This window comes from Nanorana parkeri, unplaced genomic scaffold, assembly GCF_000935625.1.
Source record: "Nanorana parkeri isolate BGI_ZX_2015 unplaced genomic scaffold, ASM93562v1 scaffold88, whole genome shotgun sequence".
In the NCBI taxonomy this organism is placed as follows: Eukaryota; Metazoa; Chordata; class Amphibia; order Anura; family Dicroglossidae; genus Nanorana; species Nanorana parkeri.
The window spans coordinates 1293271-1320062 of NW_017306356.1; the positions used below are offsets into that span (position 1 = coordinate 1293271).

A 26792-nucleotide genomic window follows, 5' to 3' on the forward strand; every position below is an offset into this window, starting at 1 on the left:
TCAAAACAATGGCCGCCAGATAGTAAAAACTCGTTTATTTCTGTGATGACTCATACGAATAACCAGCCGGTAGTTTGCAAGAGTTTTGAAGAGAATAGGGAAGACAAATACTGGACAGCCTGATCGAAAATCGGAGAGATTGAAACCCTGCCTGCACTGACTTCCTGTAAAGCGGAACCAATGTTGCTCGTTTCCGGAGGGACGTCTCTGTGTGTTGCAACAATCCCATGTGCAGCTGGGGGTAGTTCAGTTTTCAGTAGAAGTTGCTCATAGTTCCCTCAGGTCCAATGTGTAGGAATATCTAGAGGTATCTGTTGTCAGGTAAGGTGTGGGCTGTGTGTTGTCTGGGGGAGGGTCAAGGTGCTGTCATATATCTTGTGCCAAGGGAGGCACAGTATACGTGCAGAGCACATGGCAGCTGTGCAGAGTGTACATACCCATCACATGGCAGCTGTGCAGAGTGTACATACCCATCACATGGCAGCTGTGCAGAGTGTACATACCCATCACATGGCAGCTGTGCAGAGTGTACATAAGTTACAACCTGATTATACAATCTTCCATCAACTATGCAGTACATGGGCCTGAATGGACTATGAAGGTTAGCCTTCATATTATATAGTTTCTGTAGTCCTAAAGGAGATTGGGCAGAGATGATACTATCAAATTGTAACTGTGTATGGCCAGCTTAAGAGCAACATCCGAAAGTATTATTTTTCCAAAAGAGTAGTGAATACTTAGAACAGACTAAAGGGTGAGATGGTTAGATTCACTTACTGTTAATTTATTCACTATGGAGGGAATTTGTCAAAACTGGAGCAGACAAAATCTGGAGCAGCTGTGCATGGCAACCAATCAGCTTCTCTCTTTCATTTTCAAATCTTCACTGAACAAACTGAGGAGAGACGCTGATTGGTTGTCATGCACAGCTGCTCAGATTTTGTCTGCTCCAGTTTTCATAAATTCCCCCCAATGTGTTTCTATGATCTGGACACAATACATGTAATATATACATGCCAGGGAGAGATGACAACAAATATAAGACCAGCGTCCCACCCCGGGTTGGCTGCGTTTGAAGGTTCTATTGGCTAGCTTCTTTGTCAGTCAAGCAGCGCCTTATTCACTAGAGGGCTGAGTATATACAGTTGAAGCAGTGGTCTTCAAAACAATGGCCGCCAGATAGTAAAAACTCGTTTATTTCTGTGATGACTCATACGAATAACCAGCCGGTAGTTTGCAAGAGTTTTGAAGAGAATAGGGAAGACAAATACTGGACAGCCTGATCGAAAATCGGAGAGATTGAAACCCTGCCTGCACTGACTTCCTGTAAAGCGGAACCAATGTTGCTCGTTTCCGGAGGGACGTCTCTGTGTGTTGCAACAATCCCATGTGCAGCTGGGGGTAGTTCAGTTTTCAGTAGAAGTTGCTCATAGTTCCCTCAGGTCCAATGTGTAGGAATATCTAGAGGTATCTGTTGTCAGGTAAGGTGTGGGCTGTGTGTTGTCTGGGGGAGGGTCAAGGTGCTGTCATATATCTTGTGCCAAGGGAGGCACAGTATACGTGCAGAGCACATGGCAGCTGTGCAGAGTGTACATACCCATCACATGGCAGCTGTGCAGAGTGTACATACCCATCACATGGCAGCTGTGCAGAGTGTACATACCCATCACATGGCAGCTGTGCAGAGTGTACATATCCATCACATGGCATCTGTGCAGAGTGTACATACCCATCACATGGCAGCTGTGCAGAGCGTACATACCCATCACATGGCAGCTGTGCAGAGTGTACATATCCATCACATGGCAGCTGTGCAGAGTGTACATATCCATCACATAGCATCTGTGCAGAGTACATACCCATCACATGGCAGCTGTGCAGAGTGTACATATCCATCACATAGCAGCTGTGCAGAGTGTACATATCCATCACATAGCATCTGTGCAGAGTGTACATATCCATCACATAGCATCTGTGCAGAGTGCACATACCCATCACATGGCAGCTGTGCAGAGTGTACATACCCATTACATGGCAGCTGTGCAGAGTGTACATACCCATTACATGGCAGCTGTGCAGAGTGTACATAACCATCACGTGGCAGCTGTACACAGAGTACATACCTGGCTGCTGTGTACAGTATACATACCTGGCATGTGACAGCTCTATACAGTTTACATACCTGCCACATGACAGGTGTACACACCTAGTACACAACTGGCATGTGGCAGTTGTGCACAGGGAAATAAGTTATCCGCACTCCAAGGTCCAACATGTAAACACCTTTATTCAGACATTGTTGTTCAGATAAACAATATGGCGACACTAGTGGACAGCAACGTTTCGGAACCCTCCAAGGTCACTATGCTTGCCTGATGAAGGCACCTTGGACTGTTCTGAAACGTTGCTGTCCACCAGTGTTGCCATGTTGCGCTTACATGTTGGACCTTGGAGTGTGCGGGTGTCTTGGATTTGCCCGGTGCCATCCGCGGGTCATACCAGCACCCATCTTATGAACTTTGGGATTCTGGTCTGGTGCATGGTTGGACTTTAACTATTAGTTGTACACAGTGTACATACCTGGCCAGCGGCAGCTGTGCACAGTGTACATACCTGGCCAGCGGCAGCTGCGCACTGTGTACATACCCAGGCCAGTGGCAGCTGCACACAGTGTACATACCCAGGCCAGTGGCAGCTGCGCACAGTGTACATACCCAGGCCAGTGGCAGCTGCGCACAGTGTACATACCCAGGCCAGTGGCAGCTGCGCACCGTATACATACCCAGGCCAGTGGCAGCTGCGCACAGTGTACATACCCGGGCCAGTGGCAGCTGCGCACAGTGTACATACCCGGGCCAGTGGCAGCTGCGCACAGTGTACATACCCGGGCCAGTGGCAGCTGCGCAGAGTACTAGAAGTGTATAGGCACATGTAAATATTGCTTGGCAGCTTCCTTTGTGCTGTATGTGAGAAGTTGATTGAAATGAGTGAAACATTCCCAGATTGTTTTGTTATGGCATAGTGTTTAATAACAGCCCAGAGTTTCTCTTTAGAAATTTGAACCTCAGCCATCAAAACACATGTCATCAAAATAACTGGTATTTAGTGAGGCCGCCTTTTTTCAAATTAAGTACCACACTGAGGTTCATTGCTATAGATAATAACATAACAGTGTGAAACGTTGTGTTGGTTTTTTCTCCATAAATCTTTGGCAAATGGGCACCACCACCATGTTTGCTTTTCGATTTATATAATAATCCAACAGTGTCAGTTCATTAAGTGAAAGTCATTATGCAAATTTTGTCATTTCTGTTTTGCAGAACATTCCTCATCATGTTTAACAATGAGGAGGACGTTACAGCATATGAAGATGAGCTGTACCGTGAAGACTCTTCTAGCGATGAGAGTGTTGACAGTGAAGTGGAATTCTACCTCTATAGCCAGGTGCATTATTGCCAGAATCTTAACCAACCTAACTCCAAAGTTTCAGAGACAACTGGCGGAACGTCAGAGCAAACACAAAATGTGACCTCTGGCTTCACAAAAGAGAAGACCGGTGTGATAACTATTTCTGACAGTGATGACATCAGGGCCTCAGACTCCTCTGCAGTTATCATCCTGTCTGACAGTTTGGATGAAGACAGTGTAAATTTCTCCAAAACCAAAGGGAAATATTTTGGAACAGTTCGCCAACCCACAAATCAGTCCACTCCCAAAACCTTTACAACTCGAGCAAAAGTGTCAAGAGAGCGAAGGTCAAAATCTCTGAGCTCCGGCAAGAGCTACAAAGATGGATTTGTCCAGGAAGTTGTGGTGATAAGGGGAAGCTCAGATGAGGGAGAGGCTAATTATGAAGACTTCTTAACATCAGACAGTGAACAAAGTGGAGTTGAAAACTGGATGTTGTTGGGAAAGGCAAAAGAAGATGGAGACGCGAGTATTCAGTTGAACCTAGAAGGCTACAGACGTTTAAGCGAGGGTTTGTTTTTTAAGTTCTTTCTTGTTTGTTTTTTATAGGCTTACCTACAAAGGCATTTTTTCTGTATGTTAGAACTGATTTCCCCTATAATATTCAATAAGAATACAAAAACAGCATGAAGTCACTTGATGCATCTTAGGTCAGAAACACTTGTAAAGGAACTTAGAAGTATCTCAAAATTATCTTAAATGTAAGTTAAATATTCCCAAACTAGGGATGCACCGATACTAGTATCGCTGCCGATGCCAAGTATTTGGGCGAGTACCCGTACTCGCCCAAAGGCTCCGATGCCTAGCCCGATACTTCCGGTATCCGAAAGCCAGGCAGCGTGTCATTATACGCTGCCCGGTTTCCTGATTGGCCGGGAAACCGGCTTTATGCTCTCTCGTCACTTGTGACACCAGAGCATGGAGCTGGCTTCCTGACTGGTCGGAAGCTGGCCAATCGGGAAGCCAGGCGCCGTGCAATGACGTGGCGCCCGGCTTTCTGATTGGTTGGGAAGCCGGCTACATGCTCCCTCATCACCTCATGACGAGGGAGCATGGAGCCGGCTTCCCAGCCAATCAGGAAGCCGGGCCCTGCGTCATAACACATCGCCCGGCTTTATGAATGGCCAGAAAGCCAGCTCCATGCTTTCTAGTCACCTGGTGATGAGAAGCATGGGGACGGCTTCCCTGCTAATCGGTAAGCTGGGTGGCAAGTCTTTACACGCTTCCTGGCTAACCAGGATGCCAGGTGTGAAGTCATTACACGCCACCTGGCTTCCTAAATGGGACTTGCGTTACTCGGTATCGGCGAGTGCCGAAAGAAAATATTGGTACTCGATACTAAAATACCGGTATCGGTGCATCCCTATCCTAAACCTATCTAAACAAGCCCTAACCCATAGGTCTAGTCAATGGCCATGGCGTGATGAAGATATCCCCGTATGAGACACCCTTAAAAGTCTAGCAGGATACAGAATCCTGGAGTGGTAGACTACTAAACATGTGGGAAATAATTCACCTAGAGCGGTTTTTAGGGTTGTAAGTGAAAGTCACTAGACTTCTAAAGCATAATCTAGACCTCCACTGAAGAATGTGGGAGATCTACCACCCCATTTTAGCATCCATAGGAAAAAGACAATAGTAGCTCACAGAGAGATGGTTTTTAAACTATTTCATTTTCCATTGACATTTCTTCTCATGTCACTCCTGTTAAATAGCGCAATTCAGGGCACATCTCTTTTTCAGCATTTTGTGAGGGCCTGTGTCCTGAAATTGGGTTGTTTGTGCAGTGGGTTGTTTGGTTGTTTCAGTTAGTGTAACTCCATGTTTCTTAACAGTTAACAGGCAATTTTGTTTGGGTAACAGCCCTTTTTTCCCTTATCTTTAATTTTATGGACTCATGGCCATAACTATTAAGTTGGCATTTGTGTGTGTTTTAAAGGCAAAATCCACCCAAAAAGTATTAGTTCATGTTTGGGAGATAACTATAGGACCCCCCTCCCTCTCTGTACTCTACAAGGCATTGCTAAGACCTCAGTAACCTATCAAGAAGTCTGGTCACTGCCTCATGAGATGCGGGGAAGGATGAGCCTTTCAGAAAGTCAGTAATTGTAAGAATTTGAGTTTTTGCATTTTCAGATTTGTTGTGAAGAGCTGACATGTACCAATAGAAGTTTTAAACGGCACTTTTTGGTGCCTACTCTTGTTTGTTTGATTTGTTTGATTTTTATCTTTAGAAATCCACTTTTGACCAACCTATTAATATTCCATGGGGACGCAAGTAGTAATTTAGACACATGAAGCCCAGTAGACATGGTGTATCTAGACTTTGCAAAATCATAGATAAGTACCCCACAAACTTTTAATTTTCAAATTAGGTTCTATTGGTATTGGTGAAAAACTGGCTACAGAAATGAATCCAGAGGGTCGTTATAAATAGCCTTGAGTAGAGTACCCTAGGGTTCACTTCTGGGACCAGTTCTGTTTATCTTATTCATAAATGATTTAGAGGTTGACATAAATAGCTCAATCTCAGTGTTTTCTGAATAAACTAAGCCATGTAGGGCAATAACTTCACAGCAAGACAAAATCACTGCAGCAAGACCTAGATAAAATTGAAGAGTGGGCTGCAACATGGCAGATGCGATCCAGTATTGAGAAATGCAAAGTTCTGCACATGGGAACTAAGAACATGCATACAAATCACTATCTAGGAGGTGCTCCTCTGCAGAAGTCGGGCCTGGAGAAAAACCTGGGGCGCTCATAGATCACAGACTCGGCAATAGCATGCAAGGCCAATGCTGCAACTAACTGAGCAAGATACTATGCTGCAATAAAAGAGGGATTTATTGCAAGAGGTAAAAACTTAATACTACCACTTTATAAATCTCTGGTTTGGCCTCACCTTGATTTTGTAGTTCAGTTTTGGTCACCAATCTTCAGGAAAGATGTCCTCAAACTTGAGAGGGTTCTGAGAAGGGCAACAAAATTAACAAAAGGGATGGAACGCCTAAGTTATGAAGATCACTTCCAGAAATTAAACTTAAAATGAACTTGGCCTAACCTTGTACTAAATATTGTTTATTTTGTATGTTAATTTTAACAAGCTCCTGAAGACTTTAGGCTGACCCTTTCTTAGGGACTTCTGGTAGTCCTTTTTCTTGTTTCAGATTGACAAGTAAATAACAAAAGGAATTGCCTGTTGTACAATGTGTGCTATAGTACAGGGTGATAACATAGTAATACACATACATGTAATCTTGGTCAGGCATATTTTCTTAAAAATGAAGCTTTATCTAAAATATGCGTATACTGTAAAATTAATTTAATTGCCCATAGCTGGCACTTAGTGACTTTTAGAAAGTCAAATCTTTAAACTAGGGATGTACTGATACTAGTATCGGTATTGGGGCTGATAAAGGGCATTTTCATGAGTATTTATACTCATGATAATGCCCCGATATTAAAGGCCTATACTGTCCCTTGAAATTTTTAAGCAAGAGCGGCTGCCTGAGGTCCTGCACTTGCTGGGGACCTCAGGCAACTATCTTTAACAGTGCCGGTCTGGCCGCCCATCACCTCTTGCTCTTTCCCCAGACCGGGACAGTAAAGGACAGCCCCACACCCACACGTACAGCCCTGGAGCCTGGTACGAGCCTTGCACCCACCCGTTCAGCCCTGGAGAGCCTGGCACCCACCCTCCGAGCCTTGGAGAGCCCGGCACCCACCTGTACAGCCCTGTATAATTGCTGTATAATCTGTAGTTCTCTATTGTTGGCTGCCATTCTCCATTGCTGAATAATCATGGATTGCTGAGATTTGTAGTCCTCTATAGCCAGTTGCCATTCTCCGTTGCTGTATAATCAATGATTATACAGCAAAAAAGGCAACCCGCTATAAAGGACTACAAATCTCAGCAATCCATGATTGCTGGTTGCAATTCTCCATTGCTGAATAACCATGGATTGCTGAGATTTGTTCCAGTACTTCATAATTATAAAGAAACTGCCCTAAAATCATTAGTTTGTATTGTTTTAGAAAAAAATGTCACATGTCCATTTAAGAAAAAGTATCGGTGATTGGTATTGGCAACTACCTGAGGGAAAGTACTTGGTCTTGAAAAAATGGTATCGGGACATCCCTGCTTACCCAACTAATGCGTGGGTTTCCTCTCAAAGTAAGAAGTGGTGAAACAGCAGTAAGGTCAATAATTGTATCCCAAGTGAAAAGATTTCAAATTGCATTACCTTGAACAATGGTAAGCTGTTATAAAAAGGGCAATTGCACCACACATAATCAGTATCACCATGCAGCTGGGGTAAGAGCAATAATTTTATGACAATCATTCAGTATTGACTCTAAACTGATGAGCTGTAAAGGCATTTATAGAGTCACCTATGGAGGATGGGTTGCTATAGAAGCCACATTTGCAAGATCTGTAACTCTCTAATTACAGGTGAAACCTTTTTCTATCCATATGGTAAAAAATATCTAATTAAGGAATATTAGAAGTGCAGTACTGACTGCTGTGTGTACATACTGAAATGCCCTTGTTTGTTGGTTTATGTAGGGAAAATGATCAACTCATTCAAACAGAGGTACCAAAAACATTGCAGCGATATCAAACTGGCAAATAGAGGAAACAAGGCAAAAACTTTGACCCCAATGAACTGGCAGTCCATTCTTGTAAATATAACCATCAGCTAGAGCTATGGTCATTGAATAGATACATGAACCATGCAGAGGAGGAAAATTTGATAACTTTTTACTCTGAAGGGAGGCATTTTGGATCCTTACATTAGACACCGTCAGTCTCAGGGGCCTCAATACTTAAAGTAGTATTAAACTCTCAAACGTTTTTAATAATCCAGAGCAAACAAATACATTGCCCAACAAAGTATTACTTTATATTTTTGACTGAGCACTTACAGTGATCATGTTTCTGAACAGCTGGTTCCAGTCTCTCAGCTCAGCTTTCCTGAACAGTCCTGTACAAGATCACAGGAGACAGAGCAGTCTCCAGCAACTGTTCATCTTCTAACTTTGTAGAGGAGGGAAGTAGCTTGATTTGCTGTGTCTGTGTATTTGTAGATACACGCACAGCTTACTAGCACACACAAGGGTGGCTCCATAGAACTTTGAGAAAGGAGCCCCCCTAAAACAAGAGGGCCAGTGCTCAGAGGACAAGCTGATTCTGCAGGAAGCTAAAAGCAGCATCCATTGTAAGTGATTTAATCAGCATTTGGAATAGCTTGAAAAACATATGCAATTTAGCTCATTGATATCATGTGACAGCTAACTCTATCCCCTTTTAAAAAAAATAAAAATTGTTTATTTTTCTGATTAGTTTTCACACATATTTATCCCATATATGCATCGCTCTGTTTTCTTGCCCTCTTTTTTTTTTTTCTTCCCCCCTTCCTATGTGTTCCCCAACCGTCCCCCTTCCTTTTGGGATTTGCATCTTATTAGATCAGTAGTTGTGTGATGGTCTCTCAACAATGTGAGCCACACTGACAGCACGAGTCTTTCTGTGCCCTGCCAGCTGCCCAGCAACCTGATCCTGGTGGGGGCGTTATTCACTCATCACCCTCCGGTGCATGCTATCTTGCCATTCCGGCAGAGGTGCACTGTGTTTTGCAAGACCCAGCCCTGTGGGCTTGCATAAGTTTGCTCCCCATGCTTCGGATTTGCCTGGCCATCAGGGGACACTTGGAGCCCAATATTATCCTTGTGATAGGGCTGATCTGATTGGAGGTGACACTTATGTTATGTTTTGCTGAGAAGCCTGGCACACACATACATGGGTATTTTTTGGTGGGATTATGATGTCAGAGGGGGTGTAAAGTCAAACCTTTTTTGGCTGTACTTCTCTTTTGGGTCACAGGACTATATTTACTAATGTACTCCTGTAACCCAAAGTCAGTATATAGCGGGCTACTGCCAGTTTTATATGCTGACAGCACAGAGCTGTACTTCAGCTGGGAAGGATTGGACAATATTGTTGGAATCCACCCTGACTGCCTAAGTGACAGCTGGCTTTGCCTTTCTAGTTCCAGAACCAGCTGTGCCCGCCCCCTCCCGTCTGTCCCTCCAATGAGCGCTGGAGGAATGGAGGGGGAATCCCTGTGGGGAGTGGTGAGTGACCGTTACTATTCTTTGCAGGGAGAAGCTGTGAGCTGAGTGATCAGCGGTTCGTGACTGCTCAGCTCTCGGGTATAAAGACATAGCGTGTGACAGCTGCAGTATCCCACACCTTCTCTAATTATTGGAAGGAGTATAATATTACTATACTAATATACACTATATTGCCAAAAGCCACAAGCAAAAGTTTTGGGACACCCTTCCAAATCATTGGATTCAGATATTCCAATCACCTCCATGGCCACAGGTACATAAAATCAAGCACCTGGGCATGCAGACGCTTCTACAAACATTTGTGAAAGAATGGGTCGCTCTCAGGAGCTCAGTGAATCCAAGCGTGGTACCGTGATAGGTTGCCACCTGTGCAATAAGTCCATCCGTGACATTTCCTTGCTACTAAATATTCCACGGTCACCTGTTAGTGGTATTATAACAAAGTGGAAGCAACTGGGAACAACAGCAACTCAACCATGAAGTGGTAGACCACGTAAAATGACAGAGCGGGGTCAGCGCATGCTAAAGTGCACAGAAGTCACCAACTGTCTGCAGAGTCAATAGCTACAGACCTCCAAACTTCATTTGGCCTTCAGATTGGCACAACAACAGTGCATAGAGAGCTTCATGGAATGGGTTTCCATGGCGGAGCAGCTGCATCCAAGCCTTACACCACCAAGTGCAATGCAAAGTGTCGGATGCAGTGGTGTAAAGCACGCCGCCACTGGACTCTAGAGAAGTGAAGACGTGTTCTCTGGAGTGACGAATCACACTCTGTCTGGCAATTCGATGGGCGTGTCTGGGTTTGGCGGTTGCCAGGAGAACGGTACTTGCCTGACTGCATTGTGCCAAGTGTAAAGTTTGGTGGAGGGGGGGGTTATGGTGTGGGGTTGTATTTCAGGGGTTGGGCTTGGCCCCTTAGTTCCAGTGAAGGGAAGTCTTAAGGCATCAGCATACCAAGACTTTTTGGATAATTTAATGCTCCCAACTTTATGGGAACAGTTTGGGTATGGCCCCTTCCTGTTCCAACATGACTGCACACCAGTGCACAAAGCAAGGTCCATAAAGGCATGGATGAGTGAATTTGGGGTGGAGAAACTTGACTGGCCTGCACAGTCCTGACCAAGTCCTGACCTCAACCCGATAGAACACCTTTGGGATGAATTAGAGCAGAGACTGCGAGCCAGGCCTTCTCATCCAACATCAGTACTTGACCTCACAAATGCGCTTCTGGAAGAATGGTCAAACATTCCAATAGACACACTCCTAAACCTTGTGGATGCCTTCCCAGAAGAGTTGAAGCTGTTATAGCGGCAAAGGGTGAGCCAACTCAATATTGAACCCTATGAACTCAGACTGGTATGCCATTAAAGTTCATGTGCGTGTAACGGCAGGCGTCCCAATACTTTTGGTAATATAGTGTATCTTCTTTAAAGCGCACCTTTTCTATAAAAAGAAGTTTCCATCCCTGTCAGCTCCCCACCACCCAAAAAAAATTGGCAGTAACAAAAGCTTTAAATGTTAAGATTTAACAAAAAAATATGCAGTAAGAATTAGAAATTCACCTGTGCTTTGAGGCACAGGTGACATCACTGTACCTTACTGCTGCCTCTTAGGATCGCTGAGTGTTTGTAAATAATTGAGGACAGAGTATGTGTACTGTGTCCTCAATTTTGAATGAATGGGAAGTGATCTACATCACTTCCTGTTCATTCATGATTGTGAATATAGTAAACATACTATGTCCACAAGTTATGAATGAACAGGAAGACTCGGAGAAGATTCCTGTTCATTTATAACAGGGGCTGCAGAAAAAGAGATTGAGGACTTTGTGTCCAAGGGGGAAGTGGTATTTTTTTTAGGGATGCACCGATACCGAGTATGTGGGCATGTTCTTGCATTCGGCCAAATGCTTCCGATGCTTATCCCGATACCGGAACCTCCGCTATCAGGAAGCCAGGCAGCGAGTCCTTACACACCGCCCGGCTTCCTGATTGGTGATGAGGGAGCATTTAGCCGGCTTCCCGGCCAATCAGAAAGCCAGGCGGCGTGTAATGACTTGCCACCCAGCTTCCTGATTGGTCGGGAAGCTGGGCCAATCAGGAACCTGTGCGGCAAGTCATTACACGCCGCCCGGCTTCCTGAATGGCCAGAAACCTGGTGACAAGTGAGCATGGAGCCGCTTCCCTGGGTTCTATTTGAGTTTGGAATGTGTGACCACGGAAGTTGACCGTGAGGAGTGTGGACCTGATCAACTGATCTTCGAGCCTCGCGCATGCGCATTGTGTATTCAACATCACCGGAAGTCACAGTGAGTTAGAGGATGCAAACTCCCACGTTCCACCGGATTCCTGGGTAATCAGGAAGTTGGAGGGCGGGTAATGACTCACTTCCCAGCTAATCGGGAAGCCGGGCGGCGAGTCATTACACGCTGCCCGGCTTCCTTAATGGAACTTCCGGTCTCGGTATGTGGTATCGGCGAGTGCTGGAACAAAATATCGGTACTGGTACTCGATACCAAAAAAACGGTATCTGTGCATCCCTAGCATTTTTTACCAAAATCCTGGAGTTCAGCTTTAAGCAATACAACGTCCAGCTGATTGGACATTGAGGAAGCAACAGCACAATAATGTCATTGCTATGCTCACTCTTTCTCTTTTTCTGTGAGCATTTTCTCAGCATTGGGTCATATTCTGCAATGCAATAGATTCTGATTGGCTTACTGTGCCACTCCTTTCTCTCCTAGGCTGATACCTAGTGATCAGAGGATTACAACAACCTGATATAAAGACAGATTCAGGTATTTAACAATATGTGTATAAATGTATTCAGCCCCTTACTGAATTTTAAATATTGACTTGGTTTTTAGCAGCCTGAAAGATATCTTTAATTATGAACATCTTTCTCTGCGAGTTTGCTCTGGACCACATTGCCACAGCCAGTGTACATCTTTACGCCCAGCTGCAGATTCGGTTTGCATGGTAGAGCATAAATAATGGTGTTCTGAAAAAACGCAAGCTGGTTTTTATGTGTCTTCTTTGTAAAGAATGTGATATCTACTTGGTTCTATGTACAGAACCTGCACCTCTCAGCAGAAAGCAATGTAGACAGAGCCAGAAAAACAAAAATACAAAAAAACGTTCCAAAGCAAAGTTGCAAAGGTGCTTGTGTGCACAGACTCAAAGTCATTCATCTATCTGAAAGTGGAAAGTCACAAGTTCACTTGTCAGCAGTAGAGTACTAGTTTTGTTTAAGTTAAATTGGTTAAGTTGTGTTATATTGAGATATGTAAAGGTCTTATTATGTTAGCACTTTCCCTTTTGACATCTGCTTGGCTCTGACTTTTTTTGTGTGTAAGTAAACCACTGTGATTAGCAGATGTCTTCTTTTGGGCCTTTTAATTAAAATCCTAGTTACGTATGGGAACCCTAATTCCAGTCCACCCCCTGAGATTCCCAGACAAGCACTCGCTTTGAAAGCCTTGACCAACAACTCCCTAAAATTATCAGTGCTCTGCATATATTGGCAATCGTCTTACTTAGCTAGAGATGCTTTCCCAGAAGGTAAGATAAGAGTTTGATAGTCACTTTTGTTACCTCCTAATATTGTGGGTTTTTTTTTTTATTCCATTATTTAATGATCTTTTTTGATAACTGACTATTTCTGTCTGTGGTTTTGTATTAGTGTGTGTGTGTGTGTGTGTTGTTACAGAGTGGGCAACTTTAAAAAAATAATCTACGGTAATAACCTACAAAGCTAAATACTCCTATCATGAAGTTTTTACTTCAATGTTGCCTCAATATTCCAGTGAAATACAATGCGGTTTGTTTTTTTACTTTTATTTCTTTTGATACAGAATTTAAATTATGCTAAATAATTGTACCTATGTTTTAAATGCTGGCAAAGTCAGAGTGGGGTTAGGTATAGCTTTTTTTGTTCTAGTCGGCTCTGACAATCCTGTGCTCTGAAAATTGTGGCTTTTTTTTCCAGCTTCCTGCATTAGTTGATTGATGTGCCAGTGATGTCCTGATTTGAATTAAAGGTGATGGAAATATAGACATGGTTTCTAAATGATTTCTAAGTTTAAGGGTTAAAAGCAATTCTAGGTTAATATAAACTCACAGCAAAGCACTTATATTTGGAAAGCATCCATTGGTATCCATAAAATTCACAGCTAGTTCCATTTCTATTAATCCAGGTATGGCAATGAATAATGAATGTCTAGCCATATTAATCATTTTGAAAATACCCTTTGAACCGCTGAAAATCACACTTTAATAAATCTCTCTGCACGATTTAAAAGGTTTTAAACTATTATAAATCCATATTTGTTTGCTGCATTACTTGGCTGAGCAGCTATTCTGGTCAGGTAGTGGCGTGTGCAGTATTAAAGTGGTTAATGGAGCTACTTTTCATAAAAAGACAATTTTGCCTAATGTCTTATGTCTTAGCACTCATATTATTTTTGATATTCCTTTCTAATAAGATTAAAACTGTTTATGTTCAAATGTATGTGTGCAATATAAATATAGATAGATATAGTGTGTGTGTGTGTCTTCATTAAAAACCTAATTAGTACCCATGTCTAATTCAGTTTGGATTGATTTGCGTATGTATGTGTATATGTATATAGATAGATGTGTGTGTGTATGTGTGTGTGTGTATATATGTATGCACATTTTACCCATTTATATTGATATATATATATATATACATACATACATACATACATACAAAGAATAGAATTACCATTTTGGACTGTTCTGATTGATCCATGAGAGCAACAACTTTAGTTCTCATTTCCTTTCTTTTCTCCAGGTTTAGAACTACAGTATGGATTTTTTTTTTTTTATTCTGAATCTACACATTTAAAAAAATATTTTAGATGGTCTTTCAGTTTGTTCCTTACTTTTCAATCTACTGGTTATGAAAATTGCTCCAAAATAGTGATCAATGTAAAATACTGGGCTACTGGTGGTGACCATGACAATGGAGGCTGTATTGTTTGCTATGGAGTACACAAAACTTGTGTAGTGCAGAATAGGCCTGCATTATTTGTAACCTCTGATCACATATTTTCTTGATAGTGCTTAACAAAACGTTGTCTTGAAGGGTTCTTTTATGGCTGTTGAGGGTAGGAAGGACCGATGATGACATCTTAATTAGCTAAAAAGACCGTGAAAAAAATCCAATTTCATTGTGTTCTCAAAACATTTTCTTATGTTGTACAATATCAGACCATTACTGATCAATGACTTTTTACAACATTTTCTTTCTGCTTATTTCAGTTGTGGAGCTCAGTGGTTACTTTCTGTGGTGGATAATGATTTCAGATGTATTTTACTTGTGTTTAACAGGAGTTGTCAATCCTGAACTCCATGATCTACCGCTAATAGTATCCAGTATGTGTTGATTACAGTGTAGGATATGTAATTTAGTAAAAATGTAGTTACAATTTATAAGTATGAAAATACTTGTGTTGATGGGCAGTTTCTAAACTTTAAAAAAAAAGTTTGTTCTCTCCAGTTGTTGTTGTTTTAAACGTTTTTGATTAACTTTGTATAAGTCATAAAAAGAGCCCAGTCTCATTTGTTTCAGAAATGGGCAGAGTTGATGGCTGTAATTTGACAAGTTCCAGACTTGGTTTTCAGGCACCTAAGATATTTTGTTTTTCTTTTAAAGCCCTGTGTGATAACTTTTCGCCCCCAGACTTTTGCATGCAGATTTTATTTTCAAGAGGAATGACTGTCTCTTTGAGAATTATTGTGCACTGCTTTTTGAATTCATTGAAGCTAGAATCCTTTTGGGAAGTTAAGTCTGGGAGGGGGTAAGAGGAGAGGCGTATATTAATATTACAAGTTTTACTAAATGCCTGTGTTTTTGTATATTTTTCAGTTTAGGTTTAACCATTTAAGGTATTCAACTTAAACTGTCAGGGTAGCATTAAATCAGAAATTTCATTTAAATTGTAATTCCACTTTTGCACCAGGGATAACGTTGTTAAACCTGTTCTTTCCCTTGATAACACAGACTATCAAGCTTGATGTATTCAGTATGTCAATCAGCTTTTGATACAAAGGAGGTTCTTAAAATGGCTTATGGTTGGAAAAGGTTTTTTTTTTTTCTTTCTGAATTAAATAGCTGAGAGGAACATTTTCTTCGCTGGAAAGAAATAATATTCAACCTTAAGGCTTTATTTAGGCAAATGTGGACATTTTTATTGACTGGCATACTGAGCACATGGATAGACTATCACCTTAAATATCGTAAACTCAACACACAAATTAGAATAGCCTTTGTACAATATATATACAGGGCTAGAAAAGTGTCTCACCAGTCAGTCAAATATTTCACCAGTCAGCATGACCGGACTATCGGCCTTGCAATTTATGTTAACATTTTTTGGGCACAGATAGAGCTTTCTTTTTGAGGTATATAATCACCTCGGGGGTTATTTTTTTTACTATATAATGAAAAAAGTACCGTAAATGTAAAAGAAAAAAAGTTTCCCTACACTATGTTATAAAACATTTATACCCATATTTTCGGTAAAACATAAAAGTCGGGGTCACGTCTGGTAAATAGACACCAAACATGTCAAGCCTTAAAATTGCGTGCGCCTGCAAAATCGCAAAAAACGCCCATAGGCGACGCTCAAAACGCTTTTACTGCTCATCAGTTTAGTGTTATCGGTGATTAATGGCACTAAAATGTATTTCTCTCACTCTGACGTTTGCGGCGATATGTAACATGTGCGGCACAATAGGCGCAATCGCCGTTTTCGCACGTAGGCGCACCCAACGCATATCTGAGTGTGTATGTGGTGGGCGGGGACTTTAATAAATTGTTTTCTTTTTACACTTTATTTTTTTTACACTTTATTTTTTTTGATTCTTTAATTTTTGTATTACTTTTTTTTTTTTGACACACAACTTTATTGCTATTACACCGGGGGCTAAGAAGCCCCCTATATAATAGCCAATTTACATGACAGGTCCTCTTTATGGAGACATCAGGGGTCTCCAAGACCCCCAATGTCATCAAGGGACCTCCAGAGAAGCTGATGAAGCAGAGATCGGCTTCATCAGCTTCTGTAGCTGGAGAGTGACACTGAATGCAGGAAGTGATGTAATATACATCACTTCCTGCATTCGGGGACTGAGAGGAGATCAAAGGGAGTTCGTGTACTGAACTCCCTTTGATCTCCTGTCACAGAGCCGTGCCGGTCCCAGCCGCATCGGGCACAGCGGATCTCGGGACCGGCAATGGCAGTGACAGGTGCTAATACAAGCAATCAAGCGTCTCTAGAGACGCTCAATTGCTTGAATGTAAAGCTCCCGGCTGGTCGTGTAATTACAACGGCCGGCCGGGAAGCTGCTAACAAATTTATACACTGTAGTCACTTCACAATAACAGACCTCACTCAGAGTGTATACAGTCGACCCCCGGAAATTCGCGAAGTTTGAATGTGGTCAAAAAAATGCCTATAAATGCCTATTTTTATAGTTTAAACCCTAAATATGCCCCTAAAACACATTTAATTTCAAACTCAGCTTAATACATTACCCTTAAAAAAAAAAAAAGAATGTAAAAGTAAACCTGTATACTGTACAGTACTGCACTGCTATGTCTCCTGCAGTGCTAGAATGTAAAATACCGATGTTACACCTATATGGGAAAATCAGTGAATGACTGAGGCTGCAAACTCTGAACCGTGACTTCGCGGGGGTCGACTGTACCTACTATGTTTGTCCAGTGTAAACCTATTGTGGATTATAACCTCATGTTCATATCCTAGGTATATGATGCATCTTTATGATTATGCTTTGCGTTTCTTTTAAATAATGTATTACAGAAAGGAGGGCATTGATGTGTGTCCTGGCATTTTGCACGGCAAATATGTTATCGATTCATATCATTTGGTATCTGCATGGTGTCCGCCCTTGAAGAAATTTGCCATATAGTATGTCCATGTCTCAGTTTTGCTCTGATATAAAACTAGCCAAAGCATTTGAAGTACATCCTAGACATTTGGTGCAAATACAGCCTGCTATAGACCTGAAATGTGAAGTCTTTCATCAGTTAAGGAAGCAAGGTAACAAGTATTAAGCAACAGTGTTTGGGTATGAGCCTATTTCGTGAGCATATTTCGTACATAGGCATAACACTTGCATATTCACACTGGAAAAGCGCTGTAAACTCATGCGTATTAAAGTTGATGGAAACCCTAATGACAAACTCTTATTTGCTCTCGTTTGGTTTATTTAGATATTACTTTTGTTGATCAGAAATTCACATCTGTCTACTGTGTTATCTTAAAGAGCCTTCCTAGTTCTCATCTTGGCCCACTGAATGATTAGCCTTTATGTTGTAGAGATCTGAGAGTGGGAGTGGTTGAGTCGATAAGCAAAAGACCGTAGGGAAGGCTGACACCACATGGTCCACAAAAGTGTTGTGTTGTTGGCATTACAACAGGGGTGAAGATCTGAGTACATTTCTAGGTTTTTTAAAGAGATAAAACATGGGGAAATGTGTATGTATTGCAGAGATGTACGGTATATGTTTTTTTTTTAACCTTTTAAGGAGGAATAAATCTAAACAGCTGGGGCAATGCCTTTGAGGAAATGAATCTGGACTTTTCCTCTTTGATTTCAAGTGTATTTCCAGCCTGAATAGTTTTGTGTAGATTGGGTAAGGATTAGAACTTTTGTTAGGTTTATTATTGCTATCCATTAAGGTAATATCTGCAATAGGAGCACAGACAGCAATAGAAATGTGTTGTGGTTTGTTTTTTTGTTTTCTTTAGTAGAGTAGGGGGAGGCTAGAACCCCTGTCATCTTTTTATTGATGTTTGTCTGATTTCCCCAGACACATACATAAAGGACACCTGTGCCCAGAATATGGACAACAAACTATTTACATATTTTTAACAATTTTAATTTTAAACTCATTTTAAAAACAAACTTTCATTGACCCTTCTAGCTGTATCTAATGTGAAATAATTAGTTCTCAGAGATCCTCAAAGATCACAATAAAGGGCCAATGCACACAGATGTAATTAAAAAAGCCAGCAGAAAGATTCAGCATGAAAATGCATGTAATGGTGCATAAAATACTTGTGTTTATGTGCGCAGAAGGTTTAAAAGCAAAGGTGCGTAAATTCATTCAAATGGCTAGAATATTTTATTTTTGTGCCTGTGTACATAAACCCAAATACTCTGAAGTCAGGTTATTAGGTTAGAAACATCTACTGGTTGGCTACAGTACACTTTAAAATGGACATCCTGTGAAGAGGATTGCCCACCCTCCAAATACAATGGCTTAAAACATGATGCAAACAATAAAGCTTTTACAAAATAAAAAATATACCACAGCCATGGCTTGTGATATTTCTTAGAGGCGCACAGGACGTCAGTGTGCCTGACCACTGCCTTCTGGGAAAGTTGGGTGCTAAATCCCATTGACAAATGCTTCTGCAATGAGCTGCAGTGCATATTCATTGGATTTTGAGCATCCAGTTTTGTGGGCAGTGGTGAGGCGCACGGTGAGGTTTCCTGTGCAAAGGCATGTTTTGCACTATTTGTATTTGGGTGGAAGTTGGGTGTTTTCATGGAAGATCCGCTTAAAAGTGTATTTCCACTTTTGCAGCCAAATTAGAATAACAACTTTTTGATATGTTTTACATGTTTCCATTCACATTGCATACATAAATTAAAAAACGTTAAAAAATATATTTTATCATTTAAAAAAATATTTAAACATTTCTGCTTCCATTTGTAAGCACCTTATATGTGACTAAAGATTCTGCCTAGCTTCCTTCCTTGTAATGTTAAGAAGAGGGCTATGGAAAGTTATGTTTACTCTAATTAACCCTGTCTGTACTGTGCTGGCAGATCTCATTATCAATTGGACATTAGGACAGACTGTGTTCAACCTTAACAAAGAGTTAAAGACATAGAAGCATTGCATTTTAATGAGAGGATGCACAGTCTGACCCTTAGTTTGTCACTCTACTTTCACTTTCATACTGCTCAGAGTAGCCTGGAATCTGCACAAAGGCCTCCACCAAAGAAACATCTAGAACGTAAGAAATCTATTAAAAACATGTAGAGAGGTTTTCTCAAATTTGACTGCAAAAGTGGAAATACTCTCTAAATACATTTTAATTGTTATGTAAGTAAGCCTGTAGAAATAAATTAAACCTAAAACCGATTTTTTTTTTTATTAATCGATTTTAAAGTTTTTTTTTTTTACATTTAAAATTAAATACACAAATGGAGTATTACAAAGTTTACTACAGAACAAAACTGCATGCACAATTTTTAGCAATCCCACCGCACTGGAACAGATGGCATTGCAGTACCGTACGTTCCAGTGCGTGTGATCACAGTGCAGTGCATGAGGTGCATTTGGGGTGCCATTGAAATGAATGGCACCACAACGCATTTCCCGCAGCAGAATTTGTCAGGCCAAAACCAAGCCTGACTTTTCCCACTTTAAAAAAAAAAATAATTGTATGTATTATATTAGACATCTTAATTAGTTTCATGGATTTAAAGTAATATGAAGTGTAAAATTCCAAGCCAATATAATAGAATTAAAAAAACCCTTTCATTTAAAATAACACACCAAAATTAGACAATATGTACTGTGTGTTTGTGTGTGTATTGGCCCAAGAATTATTGCTCTCGCACTGGCGCACGTAGCAATACCTGACGTGTAGCGTAATCGTCATTTTCGTACGTATGGGCACCCGACTCGTGCTTCCATTAGTATGTGCACGGGGTCAGGGGACTTTAAACTTTTTTGGGGGGTATTTTTAATGTAATTTTTTTTCTTCATTGCTATCACTTGGGGGGGGGTCTCTCACAAGCCCTACATGTGATATGATTGGAGGTGACAGAGTCTCTTTAAGGTGACATTAAAGGTCTATTAGACCCTTAATGTCACCTTTCCACTTCCTACGCTCTGTGTCCCCTCTAATAGCAGGAGACACAGATCGCAGCATGCTGCAATTTCTAGCTAGGAGTGGTGGCACTGGCAGGGGGGATTTAACTAATCGATAATGAGAATCGTTGACAATGGTTTTCATTATCAATTATCGATTTAGTTGTTGCAGCCCTAAATTTAATGGTTCAATTTGGTCAGAAGTCCATGCCTGTTCTTTTCTATGATGAAGTGTATAGCTCTGGCTGTGCTGGGAGTAACTTTTTGAAACAAAAGGTATGAGCTGAAAGCTTCTGCTACAGCTGTTCTTTATTTTATTTTTTGTGTTTTGACCCCTTAAGGGCTTTTAGGGTTTGTTGCAGCGACTTGCATTTTTTCGCACTGGATCATCGGTCACAGAAAACTATTGTTAGGTGCCTTCACACCACAACTTTTTTTGCAATGCACTGGATGGCAGCAAATGCTACTGCAGTGGCGCATACCATGGTGCTGTGTTGAGACCTGAATGGGAGTGTATATGTTGTACACTGCCAATAAATGTTAAAAACATTTTTTAATAGTGTCATGTATTGCTACAACACCAGCTGCACACTAAAACAGACCATTTATTGATTTTTGAGATCCGGCCCCAAAATTCCTGTTACTATAGATTCTCAGATTTCCGCTAGGTTTGTTTAAAATGTATGCTGATAGTGACTGAATTGGATGATTAAATCAGTAATGTGTACATTTATTATTTAAACTTCATGCCTTGTCCACAAATTTCAAGAAATTATAAAATAAAAAATTTCAGGCTTTAGAATCTGAATTTGGATTTCATCAAGCAAAGCACAACACTAACTGTACTTGTGTGTTTTGAAATTGAAATGAGGTAGATTAAACTCAGCCACGGGTTGTAGATGAATAATACATTGCTTTTTGTTTTGTTTTTTGTACCCAGATGACAGGTGACTGACAGCTAAGTGAGGTACTGTTAGTGCAACCTGGACAGCTGTCTTGGCCAAAGACTGCTTTTGACCCTTGTGCATTAGGTGCCAGAACTGGACATACAAGATGGTTTCCATTATAGCTGTTAAAATCCCTTCAGTCATAGTAGTGGGTATTTCTAGAGTGCTAACAAGGCAGAGATACAATTAATGTACAGTAAGGTGTTGCTACCCTTTACTGGAACTGTTCATTTAAGGCAGTGCTCCCCAACCTTTTTATCGCCGCGGACCGGTCAACGTTTGATAATTTTACCGCGGCCCGCTGAGGGGGGGCGTTGATTGTTTATATTTTATAATATATAGATCATCATATGCCTGCAGAGACGTGTATAGGCTCCGCCCCCGCCAGGCTAACAGTGATGGGAGATCGCCTGTGCCGTCTGTTGTCTTCACAGCACACACGCCGGAGCATACAGCTGTCCCTCCTCCGTGTCACAGACTTTACTGCAGTTCATTGTACAAAGTTTTTACAATGAACCGCAGTAAAGTCTGTGACACGGAGCTGGGCAGAGCAGAGTCGGGAGCGCTGCTTCGCCTGCGGCCCCGTACCATTTGATCCACGGACCGGTACCGGGCCACGGCCCGGGGGTTGGGGACCACTGATTTAAGGTACAGTGCTAGTTTGAAACCCTTTACAAAACACTTATATTTACAAATGTGTCCGTGTGACAAGGTGATCAAGGAAGGTAAAATTATAATGTGTATCTGAACCTGTTGGGAATGAGCTCAATTTGGTTCAAAAGTTAAAGGATATCTAAACCCAAGAATAATATAGTGCAGCTTACCAGTCCTTGGATGAGATGGCTACATTATTTTTTTTATTTAGCGTAGTCAATTTACACAGTGTTTTACATAGTGCACATTTTTATCAGTCCTCAAGGAGCTTACAATCTAAAGTCTCTAACTCATATGCATGCATACATACTATGAGCAAACTCTGTGCTGACAGTGCCCCGGACAAACCTAGATTTGAACCATTTTTTAGGTTCAGAAATATTTTAGCTAGTAGATCTCCTTAAATATTGGATGACATGGTATTACAGTGTCTTAACAATTTAAAGATGCAATGGGGAGCATGTTACAATATTAAAAACCGCTTTTGTCTCCTAGTGGAAGACACTGTGGTCATGTTGAAATGTACTTACCATTCAAGAGCCAGTCAGCATAAAGATTAATGCGTCATCTCACGGACAATAACTATTGCAAACTACACAAAATATTGAATTGCTTTTATGGAAACTTGATGATGTTACCTCTATAATGAATGTCCTAGTGGGCAATACTTACTACAACATTTGTTTAAGGCATCATTGGAGCATTTAAAAAGGCACATGTGGAGTACATGATTGTACTTGATGAAGTAACAAGGTTTTTGCATCTCAATTCAATGTGTTCACTAGCGGAATTGCGAAATATGTTCTGGATCTGAGGCCGTTAAGGCAGTTCTTTGAATTATGTTATATACCCATGTATCAGTTGTAAGTAAACTTAAGTGTTTTTTTAGGCAAACCTTTTTTTTTTTGGGATAGAGCGTGAAAGGGTTAGACGCTATGTGAAGTTTTTATTCCTGTTTGTGTCTCCATTGGGGAGATTCACCCCACTTTTTGTACTGGTGCCCATTGTCCCCAAGAAGGAAATTGAGGGGAAATCCAAAATTTTAGAATACTATAGTGAAGCCAGTTTTCCAGTGTCATTGCTGGTAGGCACTTCTCCATGCACTTGTAGAGCACTTCTCTTTATGGATAGGTACAGAGCTACTAGCAGGCAGAAGGTTAGCAGAGAGGAGTTTGCAACCACCCATTGTACAAGCACAGGAGGAAGAAGTGTCCTCTTATCGCTGCATAGTACTAGCTGGGCTATGCCAACACTGTGCTCCTACGGTCATTGGCTGATAGCACATACATGGAATGCATGCTGTAGCCAATGACTGCGCTGCTCTCTGACCCAGGAAGACTTGGCATGGGGATCACACAGAGCTCCTATGTGGTAGCCGGCTCACTGAGGTGGCCGCTGTTATTGGAAGAGTTGGTTCCTTTAGTGGCATGCTTTATCCTCCGCACTGGCAACAGCTTTTGCTGATCTGGTCACCAGAGATTTTTCTTCTCGGTTGCATTTGTGACCTGGCAACCGGAAATTGATCAGCCCTTTTATATTGTATGTCATTCTCTTGTGTATTCTTAAAGAACTATTCCAGGCAACAAGTGAAATCAGACAGTGACCTTCTAATGCTATCCAGCAAGCACTGCGTCTGTACTAAAATGAGAGTAAATGTATCATGTGACTTGCCATTACTGACTTCCTCATAAAATGCCATGCTGATCCAGAAGCTTCCATACTGTCTTTGTCACTGTCTAGAAACAAGCAGTTCCTCTAGGTTATTGAAGCCAGAGGGTTACCATAAGATTCACGCAACTAACATTTATGGAAGGAGAGATGTGATCCCATAAAAATCAAGTTTGGCTTGACCTCCTGTGTGTTGCTCATGGTTAGTGAGCCCGCTCATCACGTTAAGGTTTTGTACACACATAGAGGAATTTATCAAAACTGGAGCAGACAAAATCTGGAGCAGCTGTGCTTGGTAACCAATCATCTTCTTTCTTTTATTTTCAAATCTTAACTGAACAAACTGAAGAGAGAAGTGACATGAGCCACTTTGACAGAATGGTGAATGCAGATTAAAAGCATATAATTATAATTATCTATAAGGAATTATTGTCTTTCTTTCACTGTGGCATACTCTGTACCATAAAGGCAGATTTGAAGGAGACTCAGAACTGCATACTGTGGGTACTCTTGCCTGCTCTGGGTTTCCTTTTTGGCACACATACTTATTAACATGTATTTTCCAAAATTGTTGTCCTTTTAAACTAGTTCTAATTGTATTTCTACAGTGCCATCATTGCCACTGACAAAGTATTACTGTATAAATGCAGTTTAGTTGCAATTACAATAATAGAATTTTCAGATTTGGTGGGATTTTTTTTTCATATGGCAATGAGAAGAATTTTATATTTTAATTTTATCCTTAATCATAAAAAGAGAGGGAAGGAAATCTCAATCTTGCCCTCTGGTATAGCTTTTGTGATTTTCTTCTGCCTTCCTGTCTTAAGGGCATGTACGCTTTTTAAATCGGTAAGACTATTGAAAAGAAAATCATTGCACATAGCTAAATGCGTCAGCCTGGATAAATGGAGGGGCAACGGCATCACTGTGCATACTGAGATATCATGTGCGGAACAATTGCTCTTGTGACGGTTTTCCCATTCAGTACAAAGAACCCAGAGATTACCAATGACAAATGTACATTAGGCAGCCTTTGGAGTAGAATTAAGCTTGCTTCTCATTTTGCTACTAGTGTAGGATCCATTTGAATACAATTCCTTAATTCTTAGAGCAGCCGGCCAACTTAAAGCATTAGTCTGCTTTGCCTTCTGATATAATAACCACCTAGGGTATTAAAATTGGGTGGCTACAGCTGTGTTAGGGAAACAACGGCTGGAAATAGAACTGATTTGCATGCTAGAAGAATTTTCTTTGTCACTTGCTGTTTTTCATTGTATCTTACATGTAAAAGACCTCTGTGCACAATGGTTTTTTTCAGCACCCCATCACGGTGCTCTTGCAGTTCAACGTAGCATGTGGTCGGCAAGTGCTTGCTCTGTGTATCTTCCCAGGTTCAAGAACAATGTAATCAACATATGTAGTGTCTGAAAAGATGTCGGCTACAGAACTCTTTTTTTTATTTTAGAGAGGGCTTTTTCCTCCGCTCATTTTGGCATTTGATTTTGTTTTATTATTCATGCAGATAGACTGGTTAGACAATTTGCTTTCTTCGTTTGTGAATGGCTCATGTGACTTGTATAGACAAGGTGTTGGCTGCATTTTCTGGAGAGTGCATGTACAAGCCTTTCTGTGACTTCCAGTAACCTGGTAGTAAGCAAAGTGTCATGGTATTTAAGCTTCAATACAAAGTGAGTAATAGTTATTGATATGACTTACTCCGTTTTATAAGGCGTAGTGCATATCATTATGTAAAACATTTTTTTCTGTAGTTAGCTGAAACAAACATATGCACCCTTGTATAAGTAATATTGCTAAACAATAAAATGGAGCTTGCTGACTCCATTGGAATATGTTTTTTCCCTAACATTAGGGGATTTAAGCTTGGCCATACACTATTACATTTTTTTAGATCAACCCGCGGGCTGAACAAAAGAAATAGAACAGCTTACTCCATCAACGCTTATGAGTTTTGATTTAGGAATCCCAGCTGTTTCCTTTGTTCATTGGCTACTGGATCTGTTTTTTCGAAGATTTTCCGACCTACTTTTTTGATCAGCTGATCGAGGGATACATGCCAAAAAGGGTGCGTGCTGACAGCGGCACCCACTGTGCGAGTTTCAGTCGATTCCAGAAGTACCAGCCGAAATTCACATAATGTTTGGCCAGCTTTAGTGATACTCTACAACTGTTAAATGATTACACTAATAATCCCAAGAAGCAAAATTTAAAACCTGCACTGATGGTAACCAGTTGGGAAAACTGGCTCACTGCCTAATCAAGACTCCACTGTGAAGGTTAAGGCCTGGTTCACACCTGTACGTTTTGTAGCGCGTTCAACGCTCTACGAACGCTCTACAAAACGCTCAAACATGAAAATCCCATTGTTTTCTATGGGTATGGTTCACACCTTGCCGTATTTCAGCCCGTCTGAACGCGCTACAAAACGGCCTATGCCTGAAAAGGTACATGAGCTTCTTTGCGGCGTTTTTGTCACGCGTTTCCATTGGGATACAGTCAAGTAGCACTCGGAAACGCGCGTCTGTTGCACAGGTTTTTTACCGCGAATCGCGGTAAAAATGCGCATCACAAAACGCGCGACAAACGCGCATATTCGATGCGCATATTCGATACGCCTAGGTGTGAACAGAGCCTTATTCTGTGTGTAGGATTCTGCAAAATGGTAAATACAGAAACATTTTATAGATTTCTGTAATCAAGTAACATTTTTTTTTTTTTCCCCACAAAGGTTGCTTTACTTCAGTAATATTCATTTGCTATAGTATAGCACTTTAGATATGCAGTTGCTAAAGATACCAGCAAACAGATGATGGCTGTTATCTCCTACCTGCAATCATCTGCAGTTTAAACTTTTTTCAGCTATTGGACATAGCAATAAAGGACTTGGCAACAAACATGAAGCAAAGCTGATTGGGTTGGAGATGTTATACAACGTGATCTTTGAGTACACACTAG

At 41.1% G+C, this 26792-nt stretch overlaps 1 protein-coding gene across 1 annotated transcript in view; it reads left to right on the forward strand.

The window, feature by feature from the left end:
* Positions 1-1369: 1369 nt before the first annotated feature.
* Positions 1370-26792, forward strand: part of ZCCHC7 (zinc finger CCHC-type containing 7) — a 160305-nt gene continuing 134882 nt past the window's right edge. The window contains exons 1-2 of the mRNA XM_018552427.1: positions 1370-1467; positions 3321-3979. Coding sequence (XP_018407929.1) covers positions 3334-3979 — 646 coding nt within the window. The 5' untranslated portion in view covers positions 1370-1467; positions 3321-3333. The remainder of the gene's footprint in view (positions 1468-3320; positions 3980-26792) is intronic.